The sequence below is a fragment of the Emys orbicularis genome, chromosome 1 (assembly GCF_028017835.1).
Source record: "Emys orbicularis isolate rEmyOrb1 chromosome 1, rEmyOrb1.hap1, whole genome shotgun sequence".
Taxonomy (NCBI): domain Eukaryota; kingdom Metazoa; phylum Chordata; order Testudines; family Emydidae; genus Emys; species Emys orbicularis.
Window position 1 is genome coordinate 112,066,750 of NC_088683.1, and position 16,669 is coordinate 112,083,418.

General features: G+C 42.3%; 1 protein-coding gene across 1 annotated transcript in view; it reads right to left on the bottom strand.

Annotated features, from left to right (window-relative positions):
• Window positions 1–16,669, bottom strand: part of FGD4 (FYVE, RhoGEF and PH domain containing 4) — an 87,251-nt gene that overhangs the window by 59,149 nt on the left and 11,433 nt on the right. The window contains exon 2 of the mRNA XM_065400765.1: window positions 5,211–5,372. Coding sequence (XP_065256837.1) covers window positions 5,211–5,372 — 162 coding nt within the window. The remainder of the gene's footprint in view (window positions 1–5,210; window positions 5,373–16,669) is intronic.

The following is a 16,669-nucleotide window of genomic DNA, read 5'->3' on the forward strand; positions in this document are numbered from 1 at the left end:
GAAATTGCTGTCACAACTGGTACCCGTGGACACGTCCATTCAGAAGTAAATTGAGATCATTTTATTTCTTAGAGGACAAAATTTTTAGATTGCAATGACTTTTAGTCACTATCAACCTTCAAGGTGAAAAGTTTTACATCCCACTACCAGCATTCTTAGTGCTGACATTTTTGTAAACCAGAGGAATGTATACTGCACACAAAAACATGGTTTGTGTTTTATATATTCTAACTCAACTTGTAGCTATGAAATTATAGAAATGTAGGACTGGATGGGACCTTGATAGGTCATCTAGTCCAGTCCCCTGCACTGGGGCAAGACTAAGTATTATCTAGACCATCCCTAACAGGTGTTTGTCTAACCTGTGCTTAAAAACCTCCAATAAACACAGATTCCACAACCTCCCTAACTAATTTGTTCCAGTGCTTAATTATCCTGACAGAAAGTTTTTCCAGATGTCTAACCTAAATCTCCCTTCCTGCAATTTGAGCCCATTGCTTCTTGGCCTGTCTCATTGTTCTCCTTAACCACTGAGATCACTCTCCTCTTTATAACAACCTTTTATGTACTTGAAGACTTATGTTCCCCATCTTCTCTTCTGCAGACTAAACAAACTCAATTTTTTCAATCTTCTCTCACAGGTCATGTTTTCTAGACCTTTAATCATTCTTGTTGCTCTTCTCTGGACCTTCTCCAATTTGTCCACATCTTTCCCGAAGTGTGGTGTCTAGAAGTGGACACAGTATTCCCGCTGAGGTCTTATCAGTGCTGGGTAGAGTGCAAAAATTATTTCTTGCATCTTGCTTACAACACTCCTGTTAATACATCCCAGAATGATGTTCACCTTTTTGCCACAGTATTACATTGTTGATTCATATTTAGTTTGTGATCCATTATAACACCCAGAGCCTTTTCTGCAATACTTCTTCCTAGGCAGTCATCTCTGATTTTGTATTTGTGCAATTAATTATTCCTGCTTAATTGTAGTACTTTACATTTGTCCTTATTAAATTTCATCTTCATTATTTCAGACTATTTCTCCAGTTTGTCAAGATCATTTTAAACTCTAATCCTGTCCTCTAAAGTGCTTGCAACCCCTCCCAGCTTGGTACTGTCCACAAACTTCGTAAGTGTACTCTCTATGCAATTATCCAAATCATTTATGGAGATATTGAATAGAACCGTACCCAAGACAGATTCCTGAGGGACCCCAGTCGATATGTCCTTCCAGCTGGACTGTGAGTCATTGGGAAACTGTACTCAGAGAGCAGCTATCAATCAGTTGTGTACCATTTTATAGTACGGTAACTCCTCACTTAACATTGCAGTTAAGTTCCTGAAAAATGTGACTTTAAGCGAAACTATGTTAAGCGAATCCTATTTCCCCATAAGAATTAATGTAAATGAGGGGGTTAGGTTCCAGGAAATTTTTTTCACCAGACAAAAGACATATGTATACACACATATATATATATACATATATATACACACACATATATATATATATACATATATATACACACACATATATACACACACACACACACAGTATAAGTTTTAAACAAAATTTAATACTGGTACACAGCGATGATGATTGTGAAGCTTGGTTGAGGTGGAGGAGTCAGAGGGTGGGATATTTCCCTTACTGCTAAATGATGAACTAGCAATTGGCTGAGCTCTCAAGGGTTAACTCTCTCACTCTGCAAGGCAGCAGGAATGGAGGGAGGGAGGGAGGGAGGGGAGACATCGCAGACAGAGACACACACGGTATGTGTGAGAGAGAGATATGCGCATTTCCCCTTTAAGTACACTGCCTTGTTAATTAGATCAGCTTGCTGAGACCACAGCTGCTGCAAGGTCTCTCCGTCCTGAGCCCTGGTGTATCCCCCCTGCTCTATGGAAGATGGGGTAAGCGGGATGCAGGAGCAGGGGGGAGGGGGACATCCTGACATTAGCCCCCCTCTTCCTTTCCCCCCACCCCCCGCACAGCAAGCAGGAGTCTCGGGGAGCAGCTCCAAGGCAGAGGGCAGGAGCAGCACATGGCAGTGGGGGGAGGGACAGCTGAACTGCAGGCAGCTGCTGCACAGGGAACTTAGGGGAGTGGGGAGCTGATGGGGGGCTGCTGGTCCACCCTAGTTCCAAGTCCCCAACAGCTAGCTGCAACGGGCTGCTCTTCCGGCAAGAAGTGGACAAAGCAGGCGGCTGCCAAATGACACTAGAAGGGAGCATTACACAACTTTAAACGAGCATGTTCCCTAATTGATCAGCAACGTAACAACGTTAACCGGGACGACTTTAAGTGAGGAGTTACTGTAGGTGTGTTTAGGCTATGTTTCCCTAGTTTGCTTATGAGAATGTCATGTGAGACAGTATGAAAAGCCTTATTAAAGCCAAGATTATATCACATGTACTGCTTCTCCACCCCACCCTCTGCTTCACAAGGCTTGTTACTCTGTCAAAGAAGGATATTAGGTTGGTTTGACATGAATTGTTCTTGATAAATCCATGTTGACTGTTACTTATCTTTTTAATATCTTCTATGTGCTTACAAACTGATTCATTATTCGCTCCATTGCCTTTATGACTGGGCTATAATTCTCTGGGCTATCTTTATTCTCTTTTTTATAGATAGGTACTATATTTACCCTTTTCCAGTCCTCTGGAATCTCTCCCATCATCCATGAGTTCTCAAAGATAATGGCTCAGAAATCTCCACAGCCAGTTGCTTCAGTATCTCATCAGGCCCTGCCGACTTGTCTAAGTAATTCTTAACTTGTTCTCTTATTTTAAGCCTCAGATCCTAACCCATTTACACTGATGTTCACTATATTAGTCATCTGATCACTGCTAAAAATGAAAGAAAAAAAGGCATTTAACACTTCGGCTGTTGCTGCATTTTCTGTTACTGTCTTTCCCTCCTCATTAAGTAATGGACCCACCCTGTCCTTGGTCTTCCTCTTGCTTCTCACATACACCTCTACCCCGATATAACGCTGTCCTCGGGAGCCAAAAAAATCTTACCGCGTTATAGGTGAAACCGCGTTATATCGAACTTGCTTTGATCTGCCGGAGCGCGCAGCCCCGCCCCCCTGGAGCGCTGCTTTACCGTGTTAGATCCGAATTTGTGCTATATCGGGTCGCATTATATCGGGGTAGAGGTGTATTTGTAAAATGTTTTCTTGTTACCCTTTAGCTATCTTTGGAAGGCAAATCAAAGTGAATATGTAATTCATTGGCGGGAGTGAGGGAAATATACTTCCTCCATTCAATGTGCACATTTGCATAATAAAGAGTAAAGAATAATACATTCAATATAAAGTGTTCTTCTTCCACCCAACCACCCACCTCACTACCTAGGGGTTCCCATTTCTGCTAGAACCTGAAATTCCCCCTTAATGCCTCCTACTCAGCTACATTGATGACATCTTCATCATCTGGACCCATGGGAAGGAGACTCTGGAAAAATTTCACCACGATTTCAACAGCTTCCACCCCACCATCAACCTCAGCCTGGACCAATCTACACGGGAGGTCCACTTCCTAGACACCACGGTGCAAATAAGTGATGGTCACATTAACACCACCCTATTCCGAAAACCCACCGACCGCTATGCCTACCTTCATGCCTCCAGCTTCCATCCCGGACACACCACACGATCCATTGTCTACAGCCAAGCACTGAGATACATCCGTATCTGCTCCAACCCCTCAGAGACCAACACCTACAAAATCTTCACCAAGAATTCTCAAAACTACGATACCCGCATGAGGAAATAAGGAAACAGATCAACAGAGCCAGACGTGTACCCAGAAGCGTCCTACTGCAAGACAAGCCCAAGAAAGAAACCAACAGAACTCCACTGGCCATCACATACAGTCCCCAGCTAAAACCTCTCCAACGTATCATCAGTGATCTACAACCCATCCTGGACAACGATCCCTCACTTTCACAGGCCTTGGGTGGCAGGCCAGTCCTCGCCCACAGACAACCCACCAACCTGAAGCATATTCTCACCAGTAACCACACACCGCACCATAGTAACTCTAACTCAGGAACCAATCCATGCAACAAACCTCGATGCCAACTCTGCCCACATATCTACACCAGCGACACCATCACAGGACCTAACCAGATCAGCCACACCATCACCGGTTCATTCACCTGCACATCCACCAATGTAGTATACGCCATCATGTGCCAGCAATGCCCCTCTGCTATGTACATCGGCCAAACTGGACAGTCCCTCCGTAAAAGGATAAATGGACACAAATCAGATATTAGGAACGGCAATATACAAAAACCTGTAGGAGAACACTTCAACCTCCCTGGACACACAATAGCAGATTTAAAGGTAGCCATCCTGCAGCAAAAATACTTCAGGACCAGACTTCAAAGAGAAACTGCTGAGCTTCAGTTCATCTGCAAATTTGACACCATCAGCTCAGGATTGAACAACGACTGAATCGCTAGCCAACTACAAAAGCAGTTTCTCCTCCCTTGGTGTTCACACCTCAACTGCTAGAAGAGGGCCTCATCCTCCCTGATTGAACTAACTTCATTATCTCTAGCCTTACTCACTCTTGCTTGCATATTTATTCCTGCCCCTGGAAATTTCCACTACATGCATCCAAAGATGTGGGTATTCACCCACGAAAGCTCATGCTCCTATACGTCTGTTAGTCTATAAGGTGCCACAGGACTCTTTGCTGCTCCTACTCAGCTGGGCTGTTTTGCTCACCATCTAGCTTAAATATAGGATCATATCCTTCCAGCTCAGGGATGTAGGACTCCTTTTGGAAACTAGCATGAGACTCAGGGAGCCCCTCAATGCCAACTGGCAGAGGGTACACCAAACCATAACTCATCAGGCCTGACCCACTCATTGACCCAGTTCACCTTTGTCATAATCTGTAGCTAAATGGTGTTGTGTGAAGCGTCATATGCAAACTGGTAATATACTGTGCCTAAACCCTAAAGCTATCGTTTTGCTGGCTTGACTGTGTCTCCAATGTAAATTAAGCAAGGTGAAACCAAAGTCAATGAAAAGGACATTTACTTGTAAGGTAAACGAAGGTGAGCCAGATGACCACTTAATAATCTCAAAAGGGAATGGAGGCTGCACCCCCCAGGAAGCCTGCCTGCCTCTTGAAACAGGGTCAATTAGCCACAGAATGACTTATGTAAACAGAGCATTTGCATCTGTACTTACCTTGTGGCTTTGGACTTGAAGCTGAACGTGGGGATTGTTTAACTGGCACGTTTCCATTTATTCCCTGAGCCGCTTCATTGCATACGTTCTGCTTGACTAGCCAGGTTGTGCTATTTGCTGAGCAAGACTTAGTTAGGAGACTCTTTGGACAGGTGCTGCTGCCTGTAGTGGGGGGAAAAAAGGAAAAAAGCAAGTATGAATAATGCTTAGTATAGCAGGGATATAATGTTCTACACCAGTGGTCTCCAAAGTGGGGTGCGCAAGAGGATCCATTGGGGTGCGCGGCAGGAGGAGCGCTGCCAGAGCAGTGCCATTCGGGCGGCTTTCTTTTTTTTTTTTTTTTTGCGCGCTTGGGGCAGCAAAAATGGTAGAGCCGGCCCTGCGGCGCGGCAGGGGGTGCATGCTCAAAAATTTTATACTGATAGGGGTGCGCGATCAAAAAAGTTTGGAGACCACTGTTCTACACAGTATGTTCTATCATTTCACTTCCACAGAGAAAATTATGAATGATTTTGTGGCAGCCTTGGGTACTGGGTTTCACATTTCCAGTTACTGTTCCATTTAAATGTCTATAAATAGTATCACTCTCTATGTGTGTTCTTTCTTGGTAAAATTAAAGAAATTGTCTAGTTTTAAAAAACTTGTTGCCACATAAAGACAACCTCTCAAATGCTTTCATATCTAGCAATATTTTGTGAACAGATTTAGATATGCAAATAGAGTGACCGAACAACTATTTCGCTTTTCTTATATTGATTTTGCCAAGATGCACACTGAGCTACCTGGATTGGCAAATAGAAACTTCAATAAAGACTACCGTAGTGGACATTTGACTAACTAAAGGTAACAACTTTCTTATACGATCACCCACGCTAGTGATAATGGGTTATGTATGTAAAGAAGGAATCTTAAAATTGCCTTTCATCTCATCTAACTGTATTTGTTATTTCATTCTCCAAGCACTCTATTATAAGCATCTGAAAAGAAATCTGCTATGATTCTCCCAGCAAGATGTGATTTATGCCAACAAGCGAAAAGGTATGTTATCTTCTTTGCCTAAAGACAGCTTGATGCAACACCAGAGGTTAAGATCATTTTTCAAAAACACATTGGAGATTACAAATGGGCTAGCAGTACTATTCACTCTTTTCAATCTCACATTCAATTAATATTTAATTCTCAGGAAGCATTTCTTGACCAACTACTTCTACAATTCCACTAATTTAATAATAGAAAAAAAAGATCATCAGATATTTAAGACCTTGAGTCAAATTTTTCAAAAGTAAGAGCCTTTAGTGAGGTCAGTAGGAGCTGTTAGGTGTGCAGCATTTTTGAAAGGCAGGCAGGTGGTCTAAATACAGCTTTAGGAGTCTTAATTATAGGCTTTTATGTTTGAAAATTTTGATCATGGTTTCTTAAACCCTAGCTGCAAAGTAATAAAAGAGAGTCTAGCATAAAAGGTTTCCAGAATTGTTTCCACTGCAAAGTTGATGGTTAATAAATTATTTAAGATTTAAAACACACACACACACACACACACATCCCATCAAGGGGCTGGTTTTATGAATGGGCTAGACTACGTTCGAGATTCCTGTCAAATGAACACTTTTATTCAAAATAAAGAAACATTTGTCCTATTTACAACACAATATTTGTTGGAGTTTTAAAAGTTATTTAGAAATTTAAGTTATATTTCAAACTTATAGTGCTATTTTCTTCAAAAGCACATGAACTGCCTACTATGAAGTGTAGTTTATTCTGGCATGGTTAATAGGTTATGCTTAGTTTTCATGAAGGGTACCCAGAACTTAAACTGAAGTAGTGCAAGGAAACCTTGCTGTAAGATATCCTTATACAATGTTTAGTAGTCATACCCTGGGGACATCTAGTGTATAATAATTACCAGGAACGGTCAGCTTTGGCTTCAAACCAGTGTCTTAAAACAAACTTAATTTAGCCTGGAAGACAACGGAACTTGGAAGTGCTACTTACAATCCTTAGGCATGCAAGAAATAAAACACACTGCAAAAGGCTGCAGATTTTACTGGACTGCAATAGGTTTGTATTGCATGTTTTCAACTGGAGAAAAACAAAACATTTGTTTACACCTGCAAATTTGTTCTCTGCATCAAATATTTACAAATCTTGAATGAAACTCCCAGAATTTCAGTTGCGTACCAATAAAATGCTAGCCAGTTACTTGTACGGTCTTAATACACTAATAACTTTGGGGATGGTAAAACTAAATACATTGGGGGAGGGCAAAGAAAGAGAAAAAGATTGGAAAATCCCACCGGGATATATTTCACACACACTCATTGTTGCATATCCCGGTGGGATTTTCCAATCTTTATTTATCTCTATAATCTATTTATTATAGCATAAGCTTTCGTGGGCTACAGCCCACTTCTTCGGATGCATAGAATGGAACATATATTGAGGAGATATATATGCACACATACAGAGAGCATGAACAGGTGAGAGTTCATGCTCTCTGTATGTGTATATATATCTCCTCAATATATGTTCCATTCTATGCATCCGAAGAAGTGGGCTGTAGCCCACGAAAGCTTATGCTCTAATATATTTGTTAGTCTCTAAGGTGCCACAAGTACTCCTGTTCTTTTTGCGGATACAGACTAACACGGCTGCTACTCTGAAATCTATAATCTATGTATCTCACTACCAGGAAGGAGGGTTAGGCACCATAAATTTGATGTGTATTTTATTATTCACTTTTGCCTATCACCTGCAGTGAGGTTAGAAGGAATCCTCCATCTGTTCTAGGCTGGGAGATGCAGTATCTAATTTTCCAGAAAATTTTAATTAGGAACATCTAGTCATATTTCATCTGCCACAGTTAGAAGTGACAACCAAAAAAAAAAAAAAAAAAAAAAAAAAAGGCTGATTTGCATTTGTAGAAAGTGAAAAAAATATTTTGGCAAGGTGCAGATCCTCAAACTGTGGTTCTGTAGGGCAGGCCGTAGGAAGATGAAACAAGATGATTAGTCAGATTTTTTACTTTCTATCCTGTTCAAGACACCTAGGTATCTCCAACAGCATGCAATGTTTTAGGGTGTAGTCTAAGCCAGTGGTTCTCAACCAGAGGTCTGGGGCCCTATGGGGCCTCAAGCAGGTTTCAGGGGGGCCGCCAAGCAGGGCCAGCATTAGACTCGCTGGGGCCCAGGGTAGAAAGCCGAAGCCCCATCGCATGGGGCTGAAGCCCAGGGCTCTGAGCCCTGCTGCCCAGGGCTGAAGCCTGAGCAATGTAGCTTCGCGGGGGCCCCAAGCAACTTCCCCACTTGTTACCCCCTAACGCCGGTCCTGGCTTTTATATGCAAAATACCAGTTATTGTGGTACAGGTGGGCCATGGAATTTTTATAGCATGCTGGGGGGACCTCTGAAAGAAAAAGGGGACCTCTGAAAGAAAAAGGTTGAGACCCTCTGGTCTAAGCCACAGGGATACATAGACTTATTCTGTCACAAATGAAAGAAAAAGTCAAGTGTTTTCAGGAGGCAGAACTATTACAGTCTCAAAGTCAGTTTAAGAGTACAGATTTTTTTAAAGTCATATTAATGATTACTGAATTCACACATACATTCCCATGCACACTGTCCACAGCAAATACAGTTTCTCACTGTTGTGGTGCTAAACTAATTCAAGGATATATTCCACAGAAGTCTTAACTAATATTTTTTCGACACTTCACAAAATGAGAAAAACGATTTAATTATCTGACTACCCAAGCCCTTCATTAAATATTCTTTTCTGCTTTGCAGAGCAGTTTCAGTAAGGTTGAAACCTGAGAGAAAAAGCTAGTCCGACAGATAAAACAAGAAAACGAACTGCAGATATCCTGAAAGGCCAACAATTTTAGAATAAAACGGTGTTTGTCAAATTGTTTTCAAAGCACTTGCTGTCAAAGTTGAATATTATTACATCACTACCTTGCTTTCTTAGATCTCCTGCAGTTTTGATGACTATCATTTGCAATAAAAAAGGCAGGTTGCTTATCAAAAGAGGATAATATTGCAAAAGCTTTCCAACCAGCTACCCAGGATTTGCTTTTGGAAATAGAAAGTATGGGAAAGGAAATCCAGTGGATTAATTTCTGATCCACACAGATGTACTGAGCTTCCACAGAGCTGAGCTCATTAAGCACATGGGAGGCATCAGCATCCTGCCCCTAACTTTATGTAAGAAAACTACACCAGTTCTACGATTGCCAGGGACTGCAGTAAGGGGTGAAGGATTTGCTCCACAAGGTACAAGTCTTTCCCCAAAGGTATCATTTGGTAGAGTGAGATCTGTGATAAGAAAATCCAATAACCCAGAACAAGCCACAGCACATAATGTGAGCGTATGGTAATTCTGAATACTTTAAGTAAGAAAACGTGACTCAAAAGGGAGTGGGACTCAGAACACCTGGATTCTACCCCTGGCTACCTGCTCAGCTCCTCTTAAAAAAAAAAAAAAAAAAAAAAAAAAAGTGATGTATGTATCACAGTGGACACTCCAAAAGCAAAGTTCCCAAAAATCAGCGGGCACTTTTGAAAATTTCAGCATAACATCTCATCTGCCAGATGGAGTTACTTAACATTGCTTACCCAACTTTGTAAAGCGATGCAAGAGAAATATGGATGAAAAGGTGATATGAACATTTTATTCTATTTAATACAATTAACTTTATGAGGCTGATTTGTGAAGATCCCTCAATTCAGACTCACATCTGGTAAGTGCAGTTTTGTGAATAAAAAAGAAGCATGGGCTTACTTGATATAATTTACACATCTAACTACAGTCGCTGATTTACTAGCACAGGGATAGGCAACCTATGGCACGTGTGACAAAGGCGGCACGCGAGCTGATTTTCAGTGGCACTCACACTGCCCAGGTCCTGGCCACTGGTCCGGGGGGCTCTGCATTTTAATTTAATTTTAAATGAAGCTTCTTAAACATAGGGTTACCATACGTCCGGATTTTCCCAGACATGTCCGGCTTTTTGGTTCTCAAATCCCCGTCCGGGGGGAATTGCCAAAAAGACGAACATGTCTGGGAAAATACTAGTCCCCTGCTTACCTTAGAGCGGCTCCGGCAGGCTGCGAGCTGCAGGCGGATCCCCCCGCGGCGGCGGCTGCTGCTCCCCCCAGACACCTTAACTTTGTGTAGCTGAAGAGCCGAGCTGCCCGAGCGCTACCGGCTTCACGGTTTCCCGGGCAGACCCCAGACCCTGCGCCCCCGGCCGGGCGCTTCCCCTCCCGGGCTCCGGCTGCGCTGGGGAAGCGCCCGGCCAGGGGAGCAGGGACTGGAGGTCTGGGGGCTGCCCGGCAAACCGTGAAGCCGGTAGCGCTCGGGCAGCTGTTTCACGTGGCTGGAAGGGAGGAGGGGGAATGCGGGGCGCTCAGGGAAGGGGGCGGAGAAGGGGCGGGGCCAGGGCCCCGTGGAGTGTCCTTTTTTTTAATTTTTAAATATGGTAACCCTACTTAAACATTTTAAAAACCTTTACATACAACAATAGTTTAGTTATATATTAACTTATAGAAAGAGACCTTCTAAAAACATTACATTGTATTATTGGCACGTGAAACCTTAAATTAGAGTGATAAATGAAGACTCGGCACACCATTTCTGAAAGGTTGCCGACCCCTGTACTAGCACAATAAGGTAGATATATAAATCCCATCAGCTGCATCCACTAAACTCTACATGCAAGAAAGGACACAATTCAAGGAAACTGCAGGATTTCCACTGGTTTTGGAATGAAACATGGAAAACCAGAAGTTTCAAGCATCTTTGATACAAAACTAGAAAGAGCCAGCCCCAGCTCATGAACAGTAATTGTTAGAACCAAACATGGCTTTTTCAGGTTTAATTGAACCTGAAACTAACTAAAACTCAGGGTGTGAGGCAGGGAATCTACACACATTCAACAGCTGGGGTGGGGGACGGGGGACTGCTGACTTGCCCTCAATTGATTACACATTTGTATTTTGAAGCAATTGTCAGCTACAAACTGTAAATGCTTTAAAGAGAGTCTGCTCACTCTGTTACTCTGTTCTGCACAGAGTTCTAAGGTTAACTTAAGGTGGTGCTTGCAGTGGTAAGCCAGTGATGAAATGCGTTAGGCAGTCACTGATGCTGTTAGTAAGAGAAAAGCAACTCTCTGGGTAGGTCTACACTACAGCAGCACAGCTATCGGGGGTAGCAATGTAGTGTAAACAGTTCCTCCATAGATGGAAGGAGGGTCTCTGTTGATGCAGGCAATCCACCTCTCTGAGAGGAGGTGCCTACGTCGACCAAAGAATTCTTCCATCGACTTACTTGGGTCTACACCAGGTGTGAGGTCAACCTAACTACAGTGCTCAGGGTGTGACATTTTTCAAGGCTCTGAGGGAGATAGCTAGGTTGACCTAATTTTTAAGCATAGACCAGGCCCTCTACCAGAGGACTAGTAGGTGGAATATTCAAGAGGAAACTAGTTTTGCTTCTCTGCAAAAACCTAGTTTGCTAAAAGTGTTGTGTAAGTTTCCACTGGGCAAATATCTGGGATTATGTTTGAAGAGTTGAATTTAGGCATTGAAAAGATATTTATTGGCAAAACATATGCCAAAGAGCAAATTTAAGTAAATATTCGTTCTGATATGTGAAAATTGGTTATTTTTACTATGCTATTCTCTAGACCATGGGTCGGCAACGTTCAGCACGCGGCTCGCCAGGGTAAGCACCCTAGCGGGCCGGGCCAGTTTTATTTACCTGCTGACGCGGCAGGTTCGGCCGATCGCGGCCCCCACTGGCCGCGGTTCGCCGTCCCGGGCCAATGGGGGCGTCGAGAAGCCGGGGCCAGCACATCGCTCGCCCGCGCCACTTCTCGCCGCCCCCATTGGCCCGGGACGGCGAACCACGGCCAGTGGGGGCCGCGATCGGCCGAACCTGCCGCGTCAGCAGGTAAATAAAACTGGCCCGGCCCGCCAGGGTGCTTACCCTGGCGAGCCGCGTGCCGAACGTTGCCAACCCCTGCTCTAGACACAAGCAAAGAGATTTTGTATATTGCAGTAGACAGTAGAAGCACATCCCCTCCCCCAACCTTCCCCACAAACCTTCCTTTCCCCCTCCCCCCATTATTTTCAATGGTTAAGTGTATGTTATTCATCCTGCTAATGTTCTCTGGGCTACATTAATTCCCTCTTCTTTTGCTGTATACCATTTGCTGCAGGGAATAAATCAATCCTCACCAGATTTTTTATATATCATCTTAGAGGAAGCAAGAAGGAATTTACACTGTTTTCTCCTTACTAACAATGTTTAGCACCTTTATTGATAACGTTAATAGCGTATTTCCAAAAACACTGTTTTATCTCAGGTTTAATTTCACACCAACAATATTCAAGCCAAAGCCTGAGCTGGATGCTGAATACTTACTACCCAATATCTTCTGGGAGAGGCAAAATATTTAACTAGTGGGTATACAAGTCAGCACACTTAATCTAGAAATGTTTTTCTGGGTGTTGTACTTCCCCAATTACTCAAGCATGACCAGTTGGTACAACATCAACAGAAGGGTACTAAGTATTCAGTTTTAATAGAGGTTGTGCAACATATAGATGGAATAAACAGGAATATAGGATTTTAATAGCATACTTAAAGCTAGTAAACCTAAAATTAGATATCAAAGCATTGCTTTGGCTTATGGGTGTGAATGAGACACAAATAACCTTTCCTTTTCAAGGATGGTCAATTCTTGATATCAGGCAGGGTGTTTTATGATCAGTCATCTTCACTAACCTTTCTGCTTATAAGTTTGACGCAGAAAGGAGTATAAGAGATAGGGCAATATGCATGTATGCACACACAACCTGTTGTAGAACTCATGCTGGAAGATAACAGCTGAAATGCAGAGATTTTATGTACATCAACAACATGATCAAGATTTACAGCAACAGGTTTTTGGATCCCAACCTGGAATCTTGATGTACTGTACATCATGCAAACTAAGTGACCAAAGGGGAAATTCACTAGAAATTCACTAATTCACTAGAGGTATTACACAGACACTGGGCAATTTATAAAATCCAGGAGATTGCCAAGACTCAATTTATCAATCCAGTCTTGTGTGTTGTATTGATCTTCCTCACTTGGCCCTGATCCCATAAGCTGCTCCACGCAGGCAAACCTATATGCTCACTCTGAGCCCAAGTAAAATGAAGGGATCCAAAGAATAGGGTTTACATACATTACTTTCAACATTTTTTTGAACTTCTGGTTAAAACAGTAGTTTAAAAAAAACTCATGGTATTATTTCAATAAGATAAAAGCATTACCACAAGATTTCAAACAATCCCTTGAAATCTTGAAACTGAAATCTGTGCTCTTCACAGAAAGTAAAATTGTCCTCCATTATGGGAGCACGCACTAATTTGTTACAGTACAGTTCCACATCAGTGTTAATATGTGGGGGCAGCTTTTTGTTCTGTATTTGTACAGCACCTTGCACAACGGGCTCCTCAGTGCTAAGGTAATACAAATAATAAATAATATTTGAGGGTCAGATAAAAGGAAATGGGGGGGGGGGGGGGGAGACGATGACAAAAATGCAGCACATGTGAAATTGACCGTTACCAACCAGGACAAGGTCTTTCCAATAAGAGACAGTTTCATGTTTGAAATGAAATGCAAGTCCAGGCCATATATGCTCTTCTATTGCTAATTATTATAGTTTAATAAAATTAAACAAAAAACAAAGCAATCATATTTAAAGTATGATAGTAGGTACGATGACAGTGCTAGAATTACATTCTGCTCTCCAAGAGTCACTTATGATTCCGCATTTTGAATATCACTGAACATTTGTGGGCATTCCAACCTAAAGGCCTGAACCAAAAAGACAATGAGCAACCCCCTTTACATCAAGTCTCATATGGGACATTTCAGTGGTGGAGGAAGTAATCTATACTAACATTCTGCGTGCACTAGGATAATGACCTATTGATGACAGTGGCTATCAACAGGGCGGATTTAGGGGCAGGAGACTCAGGCGACTGCCTGGGGTGCTGGACTTGGGAGGCTCCGGGCTCAGGGTGCTGTTTTTGTTGTTAGTGACAAAATGGAAAACAGAATGTTTGAAGTAAAAAAAAGTTTCAGGTATTCTGTATGTGGATTCATTTTTCACTAACTTCCTAGAATGTTCTGGACCTTTATAGAATCTCATGGAACCTTCTAGACTTTTTGAGAACTACATTTTCCTTGAACTCCTAGAATGTTGTCACCCATGTCCTTGAGGGTATACAAAGAGTGGGGCGTCACCAGTCAGTCACATATAAAAACAAAGTGAGAGCCCAGCTGCGCTATAGGGAACCTTGTTTTATTGTGTAATTGTGAAAGTGTACTTGTGTTTTAAGACTTGAAGAGTGTAAGTAGCAACTAATAAAAGACATATTTAATGAGACACCAGAGATATCTATCAAACCCCTATCTATGCAACAATATAAAAGAAATACTATTGCTTCTTTTGCCATGCTTAACACAATGTTTGGTGACTTTCTAATACGGTCTGTTTTCCCCTGTAGAAGATAAAAGATGCTCATGAAGAAGCCTTCAGGAGCTCAGTATAGGAAGCAAAAAGCTCAATTGCAATCTAGTTTGCAGCAAGGAGCAAATTTGATGGGAAAATATCTGAAGCAGAACAACATAGACCAGGCTTTAGGCAATAGCAATCGTTCCAGTGCAGAAGAAATTGAGGACCAAAGCTTAAATGGCGGCAGTCCTATTACTAAGGAATTAGCAGATTTACCTGAAGCTAACTGTGACGTTGTGCAGTCTATATGGTTTTATAAAAACATAATAAGAAGTGAATATAATGTAACTGGAATAGTTTTATAAAAATATAAGTGAATATAATGTAGCTGGAATATGCTTCATGCAAAAGGTCTCTTGTAGGGTATCATTACAAAGCTTATAATCTACTGAGTGTGATCATCCAATTTGTATAAATGTACCACTCTTGTATCTAAAACTAGAAATATAAAATATAACTCTGAGGGCCTATTGTAATTATGTAAAGTGTAGGCCATTAATGATGGTTTGGAATCTTGATGACTCCCATTAACAAGGACCATTATCCGCAGATGGCTGTATTTACCTGCGAGTCTTCCTGTATATGTATGTGCTGGCAAGTGGGCAATGAAGTCTTGCAGTGACATGTGATCATGTCACCTGAACTGGAATCCATCTTTAACCTGGTGCTTTTCCAGTGAGGGGGGGTGGAAACCCAGAGGGACAAAGGGTTCCCGCCTTATGCAAAAGATATATCAAGGGGTGGAACAGAACAAAGGGGAGGAGGAGCCATCATGAAGAATCCCCTAGCTATCACCTGAGCTGGAACAAGAGCTGTACCAGGGGAAAGAATTGTGCCCAGGCCTGGAAGGTGTCCAGTCTGAGAAAAAAAACTTACTGAAGCATCTCTGAGGGTGAGATTATCTGTATTTAGTTTGATTAGACATAGATTTGCGCATTTTATTTTATTTTACTTGGTGACTTACTTTGTTCTGTCTGTTACTACTTGGAACCACTTAAATCCTACTGTCTGTATTTAATAAAATCACTTTTTATTTAGCAATTTACTCAGAGTATGTATTAATACCTGGGGGAGCAAACAACTGTGCATCTCTCTCTATCAGTGTTATAGAGGGCGAACAATTTATGAGTTTGCCCTGCATAAGCTTTATGCAGGGTAAAATGGATTTATCTGGGTTTAGACCCCATTGGGGTGTTGGGTATCTGAGTGCTAAAGACAAGCACACTTCTGTGAGCTGTTTTCAGGTAAACTTGCAGCTTTGGGGCAAGTGATTCAGACCCTGGGTCTGTGTTGGAGTAGACGGGAGTGTCTGGCTCAGCAAGACAGGGTGCTGGAGTCCTGAGCTGGCAGGGAAAACAGGAGCAGAGGTAGTCTTTGCACATCAGGTGGCAGCTCCCAAGGGGGTTTCTGTGATCCAACCCGTCACACTAACAAATGGAAATATGAGGAAAGTGAGAGAGAGAAGAAAGCTAAGAGACCAAAAATGAAAGCACAGCAGGCCTCAAAGGCTAACGGTGCACTGGCTTTATCTTCTGGTCCTGCACTTTATGCCTGCATTATCTGAGGCAAGAACTGTCACGTGAGAATTGGACATTTTAGATACTCCTCATGCTGTAGCACAACACATGGTAACTGAATGGCTTTGGCACTTACACCACTGTCCTTTGAGATGTACGGTTGCCATTCATTCATAACATTTGTACGGTTACACTAGTTAACCTGGAACATGAGATTATGCTTACAAATATTAGTTTTAAATGGGAAGAAAGCTCTTGAAATAGCATGGAGCTACAACACACCACACGATCCATTGTCTACAACCAAGCTCTAAGATACAACCGCATTTGCTCCAATCCCTCAGACAGAGACAAGCACCTACAAGATCT